The 20,810-nt window shown below is 31.5% G+C and overlaps 1 protein-coding gene across 1 annotated transcript; it reads left to right on the forward strand.

Moving 5' to 3' along the window:
* Window positions 1-2,670: 2,670 nt before the first annotated feature.
* Window positions 2,671-20,093, forward strand: LOC115879772 (venom carboxylesterase-6-like). The gene is made up of 11 exons (XM_030896760.1): window positions 2,671-2,753; window positions 3,139-3,276; window positions 8,069-8,224; window positions 8,384-8,535; window positions 8,591-8,766; window positions 9,176-9,372; window positions 9,538-9,718; window positions 16,912-17,075; window positions 17,210-17,339; window positions 19,594-19,711; window positions 19,837-20,093. Exons 1-11 carry the CDS (start codon window positions 2,685-2,687, stop codon window positions 20,042-20,044), a joined length of 1,689 nt encoding a protein of 562 aa, XP_030752620.1. The 5' UTR covers window positions 2,671-2,684; the 3' UTR covers window positions 20,045-20,093.
* The last annotated feature ends 717 nt before the right edge of the window (window positions 20,094-20,810 follow it).

Here is a 20,810-nt window from a genome sequence, read left to right on the forward strand (position 1 = left end):
ATTCTAAAGTTTCAAGAAACTGTATTGGTCAAAAATAAAAAATATCAGGGTCCAGGGTACTGAATGAAGGCAGATGGAAGTTATTGGTCAGGTATCGGTCAATCCAGAAGCATTAACATGCCAGATGGTATCAATCACAGGTATACCTCGAATATCTATCAGAAGAGTATTGAAAATGCACAAATTCCATCCCTACAAAATGAAGATTCTGCAGGAACTTGGCAACGACGATCGAGATATAAGGATTCAGTTCTGTGAACTAATGACAGAGGAAATTCGAAGGGAACCTTCACTCACTAAAAATATTAGTTTTAGTGATGATGAGTGCTCATTTTTTTTAAACAGAAATGCGAATAAGCAGAACTGCAGATACTGGAGCGATGAGAATCCGCATATTGTTGTTCAAAGACACACCCAACTTCCCCAGAAGCTCAATGTTTGGTTCGGAATACCAGGCGATAAAATTATAGGTCCATTTTTCATCGACGGAAATTTGACTGGTGATGCTTATGTGGAAATGCTGAACACTGATAGAGCCAGCCATTGTAAATGAGGTTGAAAATCAAAGAGATTTGGAAGGAAATTTAACTCTTAATGAAGACCTCATACACTTTCAGCAAGATGGAGCCCCACCGTATTATTCTATTGTCACAAGGCGGTGGTTGGATAGATATTTATCCAAGGCAATGGATTGGCAGAAGGGGTTCAATCGAGCGGCCGCCATGGTCACCTGATCCCACTCCTTTAGACGTTTTCTTGAGGGGTTACGCTAAATCCATAGTCTACAAGACAAAACCAGATTCGTTGCAAGAATTGCGGCAGAGGATAACTGAAGCCATGTCGAAATATTCCAAGAGAGACTTTCCAAAAAGTGAGAGAAGAATTTGAAAATCGTTTGTATTTTTGTATGGAACAAAACGGTTGTCATTTTGAGCAATTGTTAAAATAAATTATCATTTTAAATTTCTTTTAAATTGTGACACCTACATTTTTTATTACTACTTACCAGTAATTAAGTTGAAGTATGACCATCGTTTAGCAATTTCAATTAGCTTTCCAAAGAAGTGTCACCAGTGGGGTATCGCTATCTTGAAATTAGAAGTGAGGGGTGGCACCTAGGGGTGTGTCGGGGTGGTTTAAAAAATACCTAATTTGCCTCATTTAGCTGGGTCCCAATTTGTAACTTGTGCTGAAAAAATCACTTTTTTCATTAATGTCCACCTAATGTTTCGTGTATGGGGTAGTTTTTCAATTTCACCCTAAAAACTCTATGATCATCGTTTAGCATTTTTCATGGGCTTTCCAAAAAGGCGCCAAAAGTGGGGTGTTGCCATTTAAGATTTTTAAGTGAGTAGGAGCGCCGCCTAAGGGGTAGGTCGGGGTGGTTCAAAAAATACGTCATATGTTTTCCCCCTCGATATTATAGAAACGGAATTTTTTATTTTTTTGATATCTTTTTTGGTTTAAAAATTATAGCCATTGTAAGTTTTCAGTGGCCCATCCTGTATATCACTGGAATCACAAAACTTCAATCTATTTCCGTATTGTAACGGAATTTTAAATTATGTCGTTATTTTCGAGAAAATTTAGTCAGAGACTTTTCTGCATGCGGTCTTGATCTTCAATTTTGTCCTTCTGGCGACGTACTTCTAAATCTTCAACAATTTTCTCCAACCGTTCTTGTCTAATTTCTTGATTTTCTAGAATTTTCTGAAGCCGGTCCTGTTCTTCTTGTTTGTCGTGCTGTCGTTGAACTTTGAAATCTTCGAAAATTTTCTCAAGCCGGTCCTGTTCTTCTTGTTTGTCATGCTGCCGTTGAGTTTTCAGACTATCTTCAGACTATCTTCAGACTGCTCCAACTGTCAAAGCGCGGGCCTTATATACCCCCTGGCGATGGTTACATAAGGAATATTTTGTTGATGTTTGACCATCAAAATCTTAAAAATAAAGAAGTTGTCTAAAAATGTGCTTCAATACGGATAAAGTATAATCCTTTATCTTTAATTTCCTTCTTTATTTGTTTAAAAATACCTAGCCAGTTTTACATAAAACGTTAAATGCCGAACGCTTATTTTGCTACTTTTTCGGACTAGTGAAATGGACTCTAATTTAAAGATATTTTATTTAGTTACATATTATCATCTAGAGAGTTAACTATTCCACGTTTAATATTGTTATTGATTGAAGTATATCCGAACTAAATAGGTGATTATTGTTATCGTTCTCTCGAATAGTGAAAAAACTCACTAGGACAGAGGCAGTTGAACCAGTTGATGTTAATAAAATGTTAATAAAAAATGGAATTAAATAATTAATAACGCCAAATCGAGAAATCTTGAATAACAAAATCAGATTTTTTTCTTGAAGGACCATTACTATTACGTTTTGGCCTTACTCATTTACACCCTGAATGTAAAATGGTTTTTGTAGACTATAATTTGTGTACAACTGAAATGAAAAAAATATTCGTCTATAATTTTATTATTTCTATTGTATGGTATAATACAAATACTTTTATTACTACTGACTTAAATAACCAAATAACGAATTAAGTGAATCGGGAGACTAACAAATATTGACACATATATGAAGCATCCATATAGATAATATAGAAGAATGCCTATATAAATTTATTTCGCTTTTCATTAGATCTTAAAAATAAGTGTAAGACTGAATTTTCAAAAATGCGCCTATTGTGGAGCTGTATTTTCGTATTTAATTTTCTTTACGTTCTGCAGTACGTCTCTTGCATAGTGAGTTAACATCATTTAAAAGATATTTATGTATGTGACAGTTAAAGTGCTTGAAGTAAAAACTTGACTAGATAGACGCTGAATAGTTTATAAATTGTCAAGTCGTGTATTTTGATGGAAAAAACATTTTTTTGTGAAAAGGAATTTTTGATTTGCTTTAAACCATTCCTGTTTTAAAATATTTATAGGAAAAATAAATACAAAAAGTCGTGATTATGCAAACATTTTCTAAAAAAGCAGTTGTTTGAAGTATGAAAATCACTATTTCGCATATAAATGGTTTTGCATCAAAACAACCAGAAATTTGGCTAGTTTGTAAACTATATAGTTTCCAGAAACTAGCACAGAAATACTGTGTCCGTAATATTAAACTGATCTGTTCTAGGACTATAGTCCTATTGTAACAATACCTGATGGACAAGTAAGAGGTATAGAAAACCAAACCATTGGTGAAAATAGAACATATTATGCCTACAGAGGTATACCATATGCCCAGCCTCCAGTAGGAGATCTAAGATTTGCTGTAAGTTATTTTTTTGTTTATTCTAATAAATTTAAAATTTATCCATTATTTTTGTGTTACTTATATAACCCATTAATTTAACAAATGTCCATCTTTCCACATGTTTTCAATATAAAATTAGGAGATAAGGAGTCTCGGATGTATTGTAACAATATTTTTTTTTATATCTATTCTAAGAGTAAGAATATATTATACTAGCGTGTACCAGCGACTTCGTTCGCGTCGAATTAATCATTTGTAATGGTGATGATAAAGCAAAGCAAGAATTTCCATTAACATACAAACTGGATAAAAATTTTCTCACATTTATGTCAGCATGAGAAAAATCAATATGGCGATATTATTATATAACTTGGTAATATTTGAGGGGAAGTTTCATCTCGTTGGAATTTGACTTTCGAAAAATCCGTTTGCCAAAAATAAGCCTTTTACGTCAAGCAGTTTAAGCAGAATCGGTATGATTTTTTAAAAAACTTCAAAATATGTAAAAAGGACAAATAAATTATGCTTGTCCAAGCGTTTTCCCGAAAGACTAACCGTTTTTTAAATAACAAATATTGTAATATTTGAGAGGCGTTTTCACCCTCTTGGAATTTGAGATTCGAGAAACCCCTCCTTATCGAACCTCTACACCCCACAGTCAATCCGTTTGCCAAAAATCAGCTTTAAACGTCAAGCAGTTTAAGCAGAATCGTGATTACTCAATGGTCATATTTTATAAAACGCCCTGTATAAATTTATAAAAAATCTTAAAATATGTAAAACAACAAAATAAAATATACGTGTTTAAGAATTTTTCCGAAAAACTCACCGGTTTTTAAATAAAATATATTTTAATATATGAGGGATAGTTTCACCCCCTTAGAATTCGAGTTTCGGAAAATCCCTTCTTATCGAACCTCTACACCCTAAAGTCAATTTGTTTTCCATAAATCAGCTTTTTACGTCAAGCGCTTTAAGCAGGATTGTGATTAATCATTGACCAGATTTTTCGAAACACCCTGTATACATTTTTAAAAAATCTTAAAATATGTAAAAAGAACAAAATAAAATATACGTGTTTTAGCGTTTTTTTTCGGAAACTTGACCGTTTTTAAATAAAAAATATTGGGTGCCTGCTCACCAAGGGATAGAAGGCAATGAAAAAGCAAATAATCTAGCTAGGAAAGGAGCGAACACTCCACTAACTGGACCAGAACCGTTCTGCTTTCCAAGTGGTAACCAACTCAATGCGGAACTCAAGAACTTGGAAGATTCCATCCGCAACCTGGAATGGAAATCTTGCAATGGTCTAAGACACTCGAAGAAGTTTCTGAGGGCTTATGATCAAGAAAAATCACAGACCTTCCTGGGTCTGAGTAAGAACAATCTTCGGATTGTCACGGGGTTTTTAACAGGACACTGTCTCCTCAATGGACACCTCAGTAGATTGAAACTAAGAGGAAACGGCGAATGCAGATTCTGTGGGGAAGATGGGGAAACACCAGTACACCTCATCACTGAGTGCGCCGAGACGACAACCATTCGTGCCATGAATTTTGGTACGACTGATATTGGAGATGGAGAACTACCCTCTATAAAACCGTCCCAGATAGTGGCTTTTGTCAAAGCCCTGGGACTGTATGATGAGTTATGATTCAAGAAAGGGGGACACAATGGATCTGTAAGGTCGAAGTGATTAACCCCCCTCCCACTCATTCTAAATTCTAAAAAAAAAATTCTAAATAAAAAATATTGTAATATTTGAGGGGTGGTTTCACCCTCTTGGAACTGGAATTTCGAAAAATCCCTTCTTATCGAACCTCTACACCCTAGAATTAATCTGTATGCCATAATTGAGCTTCTTACAATACGTTGAGTGGTTTGAGCAGGATCGTGATTAATCAGTATGTCAGTCACTTAAGGATTTTATATATTAGCACAGATAACATTATATGTTTTCTGTGATATTAGTATAGATTCTCTACTCTTTGTCTATACTATCTAGCGAGTTTATTAGAGTACGAATCATAACTAAGAACATGTTACGAGCGTCATCACTTCTTTTTATAGATGGCAATCGCCTTTAGAGCCGGAGATTTACGTCTCTTTTTAGTCTTCTGTTTCATTGGCGAAGTTTGACATATTTTTTTGATTTTCTTTACGTTAAAAATTATTTTAGCTTTTTACTTAATATTCGAAAAAGTATAATTTTTGAGATACACAAATCTATTTTCAAAAGTACATCATTTTTGACAGGACTTTCTGCAAAATTTTTAATCAATGATATTAGAATTCGATACACACAGAATTGTTCGAACTTATTAATGAAATATTGTATGAAAAAAATGACGCTCAGTTGGCTTGAAAATTATTTAAAAAAGGCTTCCATTATTCTCAAAGAGACTTGATTTATGAATGTAAAAGAAGCAAAACTTTGAAGCGAGACTTTGAGTCTTTTGAATTCTTTTGGACTTGGGAATCATGATCGATAACATATTCCATATAATATTAGGTACATATAAAATAACAGTGGTCTTTATTTCCATCTTTGACGCAATCTGTCAAGCTATCACTTTATACTATCGTTGACTGAAAGAATTGGGAAGATACGCAACCTAATGGGCAAATTTGTGACAAGGCTGATTTTATTTTCCCTTGCGACTAAAGTGCTGTACGGTGGAGCCTCTACTCGTTCTGCAGCCAACGCATAAAACACTCATTTTCTCTAATTCGGCTAGCGAAGGCATTTCGAAGACGGTGTGGAACAGAAAGCGACAGTGTTGCCATATTAAAATGTGTAATATCTGTAATACGTTTGACGAGAATCATTGTGTTTGTTGGCTCGAGACGCAGGCAAAAGCCACAAGTCGAACGAGTGTACAAAGAAGTTTTCGAACAAGTTTTTTACGCTATTTTTTCTACGACTACAAATTAGCAGCAGACTCACTCAGTTTTTGCCAGTTTTGTGAAATAATTTGCGATGTAATGATAACAATTTTCTGACGGCTGCGTTGCTTTTGGCGTTTCAGCTAAACATTGGAGGTTAAAAATGTTAAAATTGGCACATGTCGTGTGCAAAATGACACATGTCGGGCGCTAAATCCTTAGCACACAACAGGTCTGTTCGTTTTCCTGTTATTATCGATCCTGAATCGTCCTAGAACTCTCCAGCGCATGCGCAAATGAAATAATGTCTTCATATTTCCTTCTGCGCACACGCATCACAATTCTAGGACGGTTCAGAATCGGTAATAACAGGAAAACGAAAAAAGCTAACAGTTTGCAAAACGCCAATTTCAGATCGAGTTTTCCATGTGCCAAACTGCATTTTCTAGGCTAGTCGTAGAAAAATAATTTCTTTTTAAAAATCATCTTTTGCATCACACAGAATTAAGATTTTGGCGTGTCTGGGTCTATACTAAGATCTACCGAAACATAGAAAATTTATTTAAGAATTAATTAAACGTACAAAATGTCGCTGGTTATTATTTGAGTTATATTAAAAAATACACGAGGCGTAAATTAATAGGCTTATTATTGTATAATTATAATTACTAAGTTATTTAACGTTATAAAAATAATTGTCTTAATTTTATTTCAATGGATTTGTCAAATGTCGATAAAAATTTTGACGTATGTCAAGATAACACAAACATTTTGACGGAAATTGTATGAAACGTTTGTTTAAGGATTATTAAATTATATTTCTCATTCTTATAGACATAGACTGTTGTTTAATATTAGTAGAATGTTTATTTTTAACGCTTAAAACACTAATCTACAAGTATACATATAATAAATTTATTTTTGGACTACTATTATTAATGATTAAAATATTATTCTAATAAAAAATATACTTTCTGATTTTTCCTTAACTAATAAAATCTTTGAAATATGTTAAAAATGATCGAAATTATTATATCTGTCCAGAGTGTCCAGCCAAAGAAGGGTCGTTATCTAGGGTCGTATTTTACTGTAAACTAGTGTAAAAAATTAACAATTATATAATCAAACCGGCAACTTAAAACTAGTCCCAATTTCAAAGTTGGATTTCTCGCGAACCACTCATTAGATTTTGATGATTTTTTTTTAATTGTAAATTAATTCCTTTTTATTCCGAATTTATTTTGAGCATATACAGGGCACAACAATAAGACACGATGTTTTTTGCTCGGAGTTTGTAACACCCTGTAGGGTGCAACAGCTGTAGTAGCTATTTCTAAATCAAATCACATTGTAGCCTCATCTTTTGTGAGCATTTTGTTTTTTTTTTAATTACGACTTATCTCTCTTTTTATTAGAGATACGCTGCTTTAAAACGAACGTCTCTGAAAAATGCTTCACAGGCAGAAAGTTTTATGTGTAAATAATCAAAGCATTTTTTCGAGACGTCGATACTAACAGAGATAATGTCGTGATTAAAAAAAACAAAATGCTCACAAAAGATGATGCTACAATGTCATTTGATTTAGCAATAGCTACTATATACAGCTGCTGCACTCTACAGGGTGTCACAAAGTTCGAGCAAAAAACTTCGTCTTATTGTTGTACCCTGTTGCTGCTCAAAATAAATTCGGAATAAAAATTTCTGACGTAGCATCCGTTAAGAATGAATTAATTTACAATTTAAAAAAAAATCATCAAAATCTAATGAGTGGTTCGCGAGAAATCCAACTCTGAAATTGGGACTAGTTTTTAGTCGCCGGTTTTTTTTGTCGGTGAGTGTATAATGTAGTGTAGCATTAACTACGAATATTAGAGCTTAGAATATATTAGCTGGAATTATAAAAAATGATATTTTTTGTTATAGGCACCAGTTAAAAATGATCCTTGGTCTGGTGTTCTAAATGCCACTGGACAAAATGATGGATGTACTCAGATGAGCTCAGGTATTGCAATAATAGCAACAGTATCTGACGTTACCGGATCAGAAGATTGCTTGTATATTGACGTATATACAACAGATGTAAGTAAATTAAATTTTTCTTTTAATCCTAAATAAATTATTTAGTAGCAAAAGTAATTTTAATAATAAAAATATAAATAATACCGAGCTATCTGTCGGTAACTTCCACTTTGGAGTAAATTATCATTGACCTGTTTGAGTTATTTTTAAAATTTTTAGTTAAACTCAAGTCTTCCAGTAATGGTGTGGTTCTTTGGAGGAGGATTCAATACCGGTTCATCAAATTCTACAGGACAGCCCGATTATTTTCTTGATAATGATGTTGTTTTTGTATCGTTCAATTATAGATTAGGAGTATTTGGATTTTTAAGGTAATTAGACACTTTACCTTGCACTAAGCAAATTTTTATGTTATGATTTTATTAGTACCGAGGATGACGTTATACCAGGAAACTGGGGACTGAAAGATCAAGTACTAGCTTTGAAATGGGTTAAGGAAAATATAGAATATTTCGGAGGAGATTCTGAAAATATTACAATATTTGGTCAAAGTGCTGGAGCTGCGTCTGTATCGTATATGATCAACACGAACTTAACTGAAGGTATTTGCCGGTTTTTAAAATTAAAAATAGTATATCTACATAATCTACAAATTGGTTTGTCATAGTATTGTGGAATGCATGATATTTTTCCTTAAAATTTTACTTGCTAATAATAATTATTTTAAACTGATACAAAAAAGTACTACTCGCGTTTATGAAATTAATCGGTCTCATTTAAAATTTGATAAATTTTTATTTTATTTGATAAAAATATCATATATCCACAACTCACAACTCACCCTCAAAAATTTTACGAATATTTCCGCATGGAGAAAGTTGAAATATCTTTTAAATAAAATTGAAACTTTTTATTGGGTACCTCTGCCGAATGAAAAACATCATTAATTTTTTCATACTTGTGCTTTTACCACACTGTGTAATAATAAACTTTAATCTAGACTTATTTTAGGTTTGTTTACTAGAGCTATAATGGAAAGCTCTTCCAGTTTGTGTCTCTGGGCTCTAACGCGAGAAGCAGAAAATAAGGCGTTCTTTGTTGGCACCCAGGTTGGAGTTATTACAACCGATTCCCAAACTTTATTAGATGCATTGCGAGAAGTGGACTACAAAAAGTTAAAAGTAGCTGAAAATACAGTGACTATAGCGGTGAGTTTTAGATTTAACTCATGGGAAAAAGTTGATAATTCTATTTCGTCAATTTCTTAATTTTAGATTTTTTTTTTTCATTTAGGACCTTAGAAGCTTTTAACACCCGTATTAACTTCATTGACTATAGTAGGCATATTTGCATGTAATTATTATACATTTTAGACATTTGCAATCGGAAATATATTGGCGGGTTTACCATTTGGACCAGTCCAGGAACCTGATAGTTCAGAAGCTGTTATTTCTGGTCGAAGTTACGAAATACTGGAATATGGAAATTACAATAGTGTGTCTACCCTTATAGGGTTCAATTCAAACGAAGGGGGAGCGTTTGAGCAATATGTTGGTGAGTTTAGGAATTAGTTATTTTTGAGCTATGTATTAGAATGTTCTGGATTTTTTCTAAAGGAAAAGGCCAAGCTTGCCCTTGGGGTTTTCCTGTTACTCCAAGCTCCTGTTCCGTCGGCGGTTCTTTGACCACCCTTGTGGTAGTAATAAAAAGGGGTCATTTGGTCCGATCTAATTTGTAGTAAGATCCCTCGATAGATTCCCTCATCTTTAAGTGTGCTGTTTCTGTTTTATTCTCCAAAGACAATGCTTGACGTAGAAGATCCAAGCGCCTCCATTGATGCAGTGATGCATAGGCTGGGCATTGTTGTTTGTTGCATTACTTTTGGCCACTATACCAAGGATGTATATGTACAGAGTGTGTCATTTTGGTTAAAAATCAAACTGTATCTCCGTTATTAGTAAAGATAGGAGGACGCGGTTTGCACAAACCTGTCCAACTTTTTTGTCAAACGGAAGATGCTGTAAGCAAAATTTTCATAGCCCTCTTCGTTTCTGAGCTACTAGACCGAGAGCTGGCTACATAAAAAACCTTATCATCATTACATGGCTAATTTTTTGTGTAAAGTATCCTTTTGTGTAAACATTGTGAAATAGTCATGTCTGCCAGCGCGATCCCGAGGCTTAAAGCGGGGGCGGCCAATCGAAAGGGTGCAATTTTGCACTAAAAAAAATATAAGGTACACGAGTTATAATTGCCAAATAGCTTTTTATTTATTATTAGGAAACGTATAAAATTGTTGACAGACATTTTTCTCGTGGCTGAAATGCCGGCAGACAACGCGAAAGAGGCATAGAATGTTGACAAAAGAAAATCATCGCAAACATGCATGTCGGTTGGTGGAATGTTATGTTTATTGTTAATTAATTTAAAAAGCCGTATGTGCAAAAGGGCAGACAAAAAGTCGTTATTGAAATAATAAAAAAATATATTTATAATATAATCGTATATTATATGATTTATCTATACTTAAATGGTTGAGGCGGCCAGCGTTCCCTGAATAAAGCGCTAGAGTAATATCGCGCTTTTGATAACTGTCTGCAGCTGATTGAGCCACGATCTTTTTGTCTGCCCTTTTGCATACGGCTTTTAAAATAAATAAATATGACATTTCACTAATCGGCATGCAAATATGCTATAATTTTTTTCATTCTTCAAATTTCATTTTTTAATAATTTTTAAAATTTCATGCTTCTTTCGCGTTGTCTGTCGGCATTTTAGCGACTAGAAAAATGTCTGCCAACAATTTTCCACGTTTCTTAATAATAAATAAACGCTATTTTCGCAATTATAACTCATGTATCTTATAATATTTTTAGTGTCAAAATTTCACCCTTTCGATTGGGCGCCCCCGCTTTAAGCCCCGGGATCGCGCTGGCAGACATGACTATTTCATAATGGCTATACAAAAGGATACTACACACAAAAAATTAGCCATGTGACGATGATAAGGTTTTTTATGTAGCCAGCTCTTAGACTATACAGACAGGTCTTTTCAAAAATTTTGCAATTTGAGACAGCCTCCGTATCGTAGTTATTGTGGATGATATCGAGAAGGTGAAAATTGATTCTTGTAGAACTTTTTACGTAGAATACAGTAGTGTAGTCTGGTTTTGTACGAAAAAAATATTTTTGAAAATATGGACTAAATTTATATTTATTTTTAATTGAATGCCCTGTATATTTATAAATCATAATGATTCGTCTTGCTATGAGCTTCTCAAAAGTATATATCACTCTAATTTATCTTCACTATTTATTGCAATATTTAAAAGATATGATTTTCTTATTACTAGGCCGTAATAGATAACAATAAAATCAAAATGGCATTTACTAAAAAAGACATACACTTATTAAAAATTTATTTGGGAATAAAATATTTTACTTTTGAACTGCGCAACTTAATCTCTGAATATATTTTTCTTTTTTTTATAACGGGATGGGTTTGCAAGTATCTAAAAGCTTATCTGATAGCACTTTCCAAGTCTCCAGCATTGTTGTAGTTGCCATAATATATTTCATATTTCAAAAATCCCTAAATACAGAAATCGAAAACAGATAAATCCGGGAATCAGGGAGGCCATCGTATCCAATTCATTGATTTGGGAAATAGTAATTTCAAAAAATGCTGATATTTTCAAAGCTGTGTGGGAGAGCCCCAGTGGTGGACTAAGGGGGGGGGGCGGAAGGGGCGGTCCGCCCCGGGCCTTGTCTTTTAGGGGGCCTCCGAATCTTAATAAGTAATTTTATATTCAACTGGCAAACAAGGCCAATTTGTGTTCAGTAGTAGTTATAAAGCAGTTTGTAGGTGGAGTATGCAAACCATACGTATACTCGAACTACAAACAGTATAAATGGAAGCAGATATTTACTTAATTATCAATTATCAGGCCCAAGTAATTGTCAATGGCATTTTCTATTTAGGAAGTTAAATCAAGGGCTAATTTTCATGGTTTAAAATAACGAATAATTATTTTTTTTATATATATTGAGACTGAATTTATTTATTTTAGCTTTTAAGTTATTTTTCAATGGTTTCATTACTTACATTTTTACTGAATAAACATTTTAAATTACAACCAATGCAGAGCATAACTTGTATTCTAGCTTCATTACTGATGATGAGCAGTGAAGTAGTGAAGTCTTTAGTATAACGGGGGTCACGGGCCTGAGACAGCGAAGGGGCCCTTCGGATCTTGGAGGACTTACAAAATCTAGATCTAGATATTTTGTCGCGGTATTTTTGGACGAAAAAAACTACCTGTCAAAAAAAAAATTGTACAGCCTAAAAGTCAAATTTAGTGATGTGGCAGCCTAAAAGTAAAATTTAGTGTGTAAAGACATGTGGCTCACTGCCGTTCAGTTAAAAGATCGGCCTAGGGGCGGACTTTTGTTTACTTCATCAGCTGTACATACTTAGATATTGGGTTAGATTCCGTTTCATATTTTGTCGGTTGATTTTTGGTTTTAACTCTATGATTTTTGGTATTATTTATTATTGTAGTGCAAAAAACTAATTATTTTGGTGTTTAAGTGACATAAACTACTACCAGATATATGGTAACTCTCGGTTTCGCATAAAAAAATAGAAAAATTGAAAAATTACACGTTGTGTAAGTGATTTAACCTAAAAGTGCCCATACATTTTTTACTTATCGTGATTTTTGTGTGTGTTTTTTAAGACTCTAACAATTCATCAATAAAGCTTAAGTGGAGTGTGTTTTTGGTGCTATGCTTCATCTTTGTTGTGTTCCTGGTGGAAAGGATAGTTATATTAGGCAGCCTAAAGTGTCCGGAAGAGCAAGAAAAGTGGGTACGAATTATAAATCAAGAGAATTCTATTGAAAATATCTTTAATAAATTTAAAAATAATATTCTCCCATGATGGTATTAATGAAAACTAGACAACTATGTTTATTTTATTCATATTGTGGAATCTCCACTCCAAGTGTTGTTGGTTCAGCTTCGATAGATTCAAACACGGAAGTAGGTATTATGATCTAGGGAAAAATAAAGAATATGTGTATTAAAGATCATGAAAAAGATTATTATTTTGAGTTCAAATTTTAAAAAAATTTTTTGTAAAGACAAGACTGATACAGTTTAAAAGAAGAATGTGTTTTTGTTTGATAATATATAATGTATGTCAAGTTGTCAAGCATAACATATATTTGTTCAGTCATTTTTAATGAATAGTGTTGATTATTTATAATACCAAATTAATATCAAATATGTAAGTGATGGCTGAATACAATATGAATAAAATAACAATAAAATTGGTATATTTGCGTAATACAAAATTAAGTTTTAAGAATAAAGGTGTTACTAAACATACTAAGAAATTCATATTTCTTTGTTTTAATTGGTCTAATGTTATTTACATTTTACGTAAGAATTATACCGTATCATCGAAAAAAATCGGCGTCTAGTTGGCTTGGAAATGAACATCGACGACATTCCCCAAATAACTGTACACATAAAATAATTAATTAACTAGAATTTTACAATCTTGTAAAATTTGATATTCTTGAATCTTGTTTCTAAATATACTAAATTTTTTGATTTTCTTGGGATTTAGGTTCGGGAAAAACGCTGATTAAGTTTTCATTTGGTTTTTCATTATTTTTATTTGGTTTAAAAAAAAAACGGTTCGGCTAACATTATAGCCTTCATCAGTGTTGTGTCATATGAAAAAAATAGTGTCGAATATAATCCAAAAAATTACATATAAAATATTCATACCACGCACATAATGTTTACTGCGTACTGCGTACTCCATAGTCAATGTAGATAATTTTAGTGTTAAGAATAATAATTTTAAAAAATATGTGGTCATGTTTTGATTAGTTTATATTAGTTTATTAATTGCAGTAAATATTATGAGGTGTGAATTATATTGTATATGTAATTTTTTGGATTATATTCGACACTATTTTTCTCATATGACACAACACTGATGAAGGCTATAGTTAGCCGAAACGTTTTTTTAAACCAAATAAAAATAATGAAAACCCAAATGAAAACTTAAATCAGCGTTTTTCCCGAACCTAAAAATCCCAAGAAAATCAAAAATTTTAGAATAATTTTACATATAAAATGCCAGCGATCTTCATTTCATAGCCATCGCTGACGCCTTTTTTAGATAATATTGTATTATTTGTAAATATAATTTTTCGAAGATTGATACTTGCAAGATATACATATAAATTTTGTGAATGCAAATAATAATACATCACTATTATTAGATATTGAATGTTTTTTGTTAAATTAGATCGATTTTCAAACCCCAAAATTTAAAATATATTTACATTTTACCCATTATGTTATGTACCTATACACTATTTGTACATCGTAAAACATTTGCTGCATTTGTATGGTTCATAGTTTATTTGCCAAAGTATTTATTACTATAAATAGGTATATATGTTGTAGTTATTAACTGTATATTATGTATATTTCATGTAAACTATATCATTTTTAAAATACAAACCAAAAATCTGAGGAATAATTATGTTTTCCATGTATTCTACAACATATTTATTAATCCGTTATATCTAACTAGCGTGACGTCATAAATCTCGCCCGCAGGCTGATCTTTTAATAGAAGGCACTGTGTGGCTATCTATTTCAAAAATTAAATTGTTCAAATGTCATATAATAATGGCGGTAGCTATCATGGAATTGACCGATTAAAAAATTATCATAAATAATTTTTTTTCAAATGGAAACCCACTTTTTTATTTCACTAGTGAAAAGGTTTTCCAATTCGTTACGTTTTAACTAGACATATTCCTATACCTGAAATAATTCGTTTTTAAGTTATTTAAGATTTAGTTTGAAAACGTATATTTTTCGTGATTTTATTTAGCGTCCTTTGACATTAAGTGTCAAACAGTAAGACAATTTATTTCCATCTGTCAGAAAATGAATTATTTAAATTTTCTATGTTATAACTAATAACTACTGCTGCTTAAAAGTTTAAAAAGTGTATTTTTATGAATATATCTCGTATTTTCTTCTTTAGTGATATCTAATAGTTGATATTTTAATAATATACCGTACGATCGAAAAAAAAACAGCGCAAAGTTAGCTTGGAAATGATGATCGATAATATTTATACTGTCGGCTACTGGTTAAAATCAAGAAAAATATACGCTTTAAAGCTAAATCTTAAATAACTTAAAACGATTTATTTTAGGTACAGGAAAGTAGTCAAAAAGTAAAAAATTTTAAAAATGAAAGTAACGAAAGCCTTTTCACGAGTGAAATAAAAAAAGTGAATATCCATTTGAAAAAAATGATTTATGATAAATTTTTAATGGTTCAATTCCATGACAGCTGCGGCCATTATTATATGACATTCGGACAATTTAATTTTTGACATAGATATCCACATGTCTTCTCTTTATGGTACAGTGGCTGTGACAATCAAAAAGTACGCTATATACTATATATACGAGAGAATATAAAGAATTTATTAGTGGCTCCTAAAATAAAAGAAGAGACAGATAGCAGTATACAGGGTGGTCCGAACTGTATTCCGGAAACTTCGGCAACATGTTCTTTAGATAAAAATAAGTAAAAAAGTTCGTATAAATGTATGTCTTAAAATGCTTACTTTCAGAGATACAGGGTGCAGAAGTTTCATTTTTATTTCAATTTTTTCTAAATAATTTCTGAAGTAACGTCAATATTTGGATGAAAATTGGTGTCTGGGAGTTTTTTGACATGAGAAATTTCATTTTGGTGTAAATATGACTCCTACTAGTAGAGGGCGCCACCCACATGTTTTTTAACTGTTTTGAAGCGTAATAACTTTTTACGTAAAAAATATCTTTGTTGATTTGTAAAAATCACTACGAGCAACCGTTCTTAAGATATTTAGAATGGAAATAGACAATATATGTCATTATTGACGAAAAATAAACACGTTGAGTATATAGTAGTTATTTCACTGAAATAATAAATTTAGGAAATTTTTATTATTTTCTAATTAATGATAAATTTTTCTGCAAAAAATGATGATAAAACAGTTTCTGTTGAACTTTTGGCACAAAAACATTTCAAATTTATGATTTCAGTCTAATAACTATTTAGTCAACAATGTTAATTTATGTCAATGATGACCGGTATTGATAATTTCGATTCCAAATATCTCGAAAACCATTACTCGTAGCGATTTTTACCAAGAGACCTTTTTCACGTAAAAAACGTCGGTAATGTATATTTTTTTACTCAGTAGTTTTATACAGGTACGGACGAAAAGTTATTACTCTTCAAACCAGTTAAAAATTATGTAGGTGACGCCCTCTACAAGTAGGAGTCATATTGACATCAAAATCAAATTTCTCATATCAAAAAACTCCCAGGCACCAATTTTCATCCAAATATTGACGTTACTTCATAAATTATTTGGAAAAAATCGAAATAAAAAAACTTCTACACCCTGTATTTCCGAAACTAAGCATTTTAGGACATACATTTATACGAACTGAGCGTACTTTTGCTCTTTATTATCTTGTCGTGAGAAGCGTAAATTTTCATGGTAACGACAGCTATGATGTAAAAATACACACAAGTCAGTCATGGTTAGCAAAATGTGCGATCACATATTATTGTGCGAGGTTTTAAAAATTTGCATTTTGTTTATTTGTTGGACACATAAATTAAATATAATATTTTTGTTTTAGCCATAGCAGCTTTGATTCTCCTGGAATATGATCTTCAATTGTCGAGATTCGCCCCTTACGATCTAACAGACAATGACGAAACGAAAACATTGGTAGGGACTGAAATTAGACTTCACTACTTTGGAGTGGGACTGATTAGTTTGCAAGCTTCAAATCTCATTACGGTAAGGGTAAAACCGTTTTAAAGCAAAAAAAACACAAAAAGAACGATACGTACGAAATAATATATTTTTGAGTATTGATAATGATTTGTGTGATGTTTGTCACTAACTTTATAAATATATTTTTTCATTTTCAGTTCGCCGATGTCGACCAGTTTGTTAGACCAATTCGAGAAACGGTTAATTTAATGTCTCAGTATGGTGATGTTTATTATTATGAATTTTCCTACGAAGGAGATTTAGGAAATTCTGATCGTGATTTCGAAGGTATGAATTAGTGATATTTATTCAGAATTACTAGATATATACAGCAAAATAAAAACACTAAATCACCGCAATACACCAAAACACTTTTACTTTTACACTGGACGCGCGTTTCGCTAACCATGTTAGCATCTGTTGATGATGCCAAACCAAACCAAAGGTTCCAACCCTCAACTGTAATCAGATATATACAATACACAATTTTGTGTTGCTATTCTAGTACATCTGATAATCTTCGATAGAACAACTTAATTATTAAGATCTTCTATCTAAGATTACCAGATGTTATTGAAATCTAAAATATTTTAGGAAACAAAATTAAATAAATTATAAATACATTAACAGTTATTATATTTACACCAACAAAACTCACCTTCTTAGCAGCACTTAAGGGGCATAAAGGGCTATTACTACCGCTTTTCCGTTAAAAATATTCTAATAAAGTTACTATGAGTTTTTTACGGCTATTAATGTCAGAAATAGATAAATAAATGTGGTAACTTGACATTTTTTACAGCAGCGAAAAATTAAAATCCGGTTGATCAGCCCGACGCCGACGCCGAATATGTCCATGGTTGGCAACAATGTAACTAAAAGTTTAATTGGTATTAAATATATATAAAAATATTTTTTTTTTCAATTTTCTTTGGCTTTTTTATTATATTTTAAGTTTTTAAATCTTGGTTTTAAGCAGGGTTGGCATGGTTCATCAAATGATTTAAATCATGATTTAAATCAAGTGATTTTTTTAATTTTAATCATGTGATTTAAATCAAAAAATCAACTTTTTTAAAACTTTACAATAAATCGAAAAATAAATGTAAAAGTTATAAAAATGTGTCCTAGAAAACTATACAAAATATTTCTATAACATATATACCCTATATCTATTCGTTAAATAAAATGTTACACTTGCTATTGTTACATTTAAATACGTTTAATAAATCGACAAAAAATTGTAAATGTTATAAAACTATATAAAAAATGATTTGTATAACACATATTATACCTACTACATATCTATTCATCAATTAAAATGTTGGACCGATTTTTGAAGTAATTTCGTGTGAATCCATGACTGCTAAAGGGCAGGGATTTATTTTGAAATTTATGTACAAGTGACAAATAAAATGATGTTCGAATACATTTCATTCGCAACCTGTAGTGCAGAAAAAGCTTCTATTGATGATCTTCTATATCTTCAAAGCGTTGTCAGAAAATATGCTGTTTTATATCTTTTTATTTTACACTTTGACAATAGATAATACTAATTTCGTTCCCGACTTAAGACTATTTCCGATCAATAGTGTATTGTGTAAGGAATAAAAATTATACTTTTTTTTGACGAGGTTGTACGTTTGACGGACTAGCGTAAACAGGGAGGCACAAAAGTACATTTTTACTCCGAGTAGAATATACTATATTTTTACAAATTAAACATTACAAATAATTTTTTAATCAATTCCAAACGTTGCAAATAATATAAAAAGTAATGCCTTGTAAGTAATCGAGTAACAATTTGTACACTCGTTGAAATTGACGCTTAATATCAGTATAATAATATATTTTTTGTACTTTTGGTGCTTAGGCGTAAAAGTGCTTTACTTTTATGTCTAGGCGTTGAAATTACAAAAATAAGGGAATGGTAAAAATAAGTGGCATTTCAAAAAAAATCCTTATGATCTGAAGCGAGCAACTTTTTTTGCAGAATATATTCGTGACCGATGTCTGGAAAAATGACATGGGTTATCAGTATGCGGGCAGAGTTATGAAGATTTAGCCATTTAGGATAGGAATTTAATTGGAATTGAGTCCTAATTATTTGAAAATCGGATTTAAATAATGTTTTCTATTAAAATCAAAAAAATCAAAAAAATCTGATTTAAATTTAAAATATTCTGATTTTTTTTTAAAAAAATCATGATTTTTTCCAACCCTGGTTTTAAGTCAGTAGTATTTAGTTAATAAGACGAAACTTTTGTTTACATTTTGATAAAATTGACGTTTCGACCAATTTTAATTCGGTCTTCTTCAGAATCACAAACGTAGAACATCATTTCCGTTAACAATAACATTTTAAAATTCAAATAAGAAACACATTTAGGACTTTTACAATTTAAAATATAAATAAATCACAACACGAGTATAAGTCATCCGTTAAAATTAGATCTAATTTTAACCGATAACTTAACCGATGAGTTTATCCCTAATTTATTACGGATTTATAAATGCTAATAGTATTTTATTTATTTTTCAGGTGTCGGTCATGGAGAAGAACTTAACTATTTATTTTATACTGGTGCAGAAGCAGATGATGAAGATCAACTAACGCGAGAAAGACTAGTCACATTATGGACGAATTTTGCAAAAACGGGGTAATACATGTGTATTAAATAAAATCTAAAACCTTTAATTATAATATTAATAATAAAAGTATATAAATAAACGATAAAAAAAACCAAAGTTGAATAAAATAATAATTATTTTTTTTTTATTTCAGAGATCCTCTATCATATGACTATTATGGGGTACTTGAAAATGTGACATGGATACCGAACACTGCCGACACTAATACAACTGAGACTGTGTACTACTTAAACATTAACGATACACTTACTTTAGAAACTAATCCATTTCAAACCGATTGGGAGTATTACGAAGATATTTATGAAACATACGGAAACGAATCTTATTACACAACATATTAAACTGTCATTACATTAAAAATTAAAACAAATAAACATATTAATAATAAAAGTTGTGTTTTTTACCAATGTTATTCATCAGCACGAATTCTTAATTTTTCTAAAGAAGAGCCATGCCATAATATAAAAAAAACTATCGTTGGTGTGGGCTGGGAAATAAAGATTACTACCATATTACACGTAAAATTATATAAATAAATCGACATTTTCAAGCTCTACAAATTCACATAACTTTTGTGAACTTTTGTCATAATGTCACAGAGTATGATAGGCATGTTTTTAATTGTGTGATGAAAACTAAATTAACAAACCCACACATAATTTTATACAATAATTTAGTATGAATTAAATGTTAAGACTATATTACTATCAATACGTTACAAATATTAATTATATTAAAAAATCTACATATATAAAATGCTAATGTTTATCTGTGTCGTCTCTACTGAAGTAACGACTTGCTCTAGAAAGTTGCTTTTTTACTAAAAGATAGCTAATTGGCTCTTCTAAAAACTGTCGTCGCCGTATTTTTTGTTTTTCATTTAATTAAAAAAATAAAAAGTATTTTTTTCCTGATGTCGTGGCGGATGCGCCAGGCTTCAGCTAGTATATGTATAGTAAACGCCACGAATGTTTGGGAGTGATTCATCACTTGATGAAGTTAGAATCGACACGCGCGCTATATATAATAAGTAGGAGACTTATTCTCTAAAATGTTAGCGTGATTGACAAAGACGATACTATATCGCTTTTCTTTGATTGATTCGTT

This window comes from Sitophilus oryzae, unplaced genomic scaffold (assembly GCF_002938485.1).
Source record: "Sitophilus oryzae breed Bouriz unplaced genomic scaffold, Soryzae_2.0 scaffold_1586_pilon_pilon, whole genome shotgun sequence".
Classification (NCBI taxonomy): Eukaryota; Metazoa; Arthropoda; class Insecta; order Coleoptera; family Curculionidae; genus Sitophilus; species Sitophilus oryzae.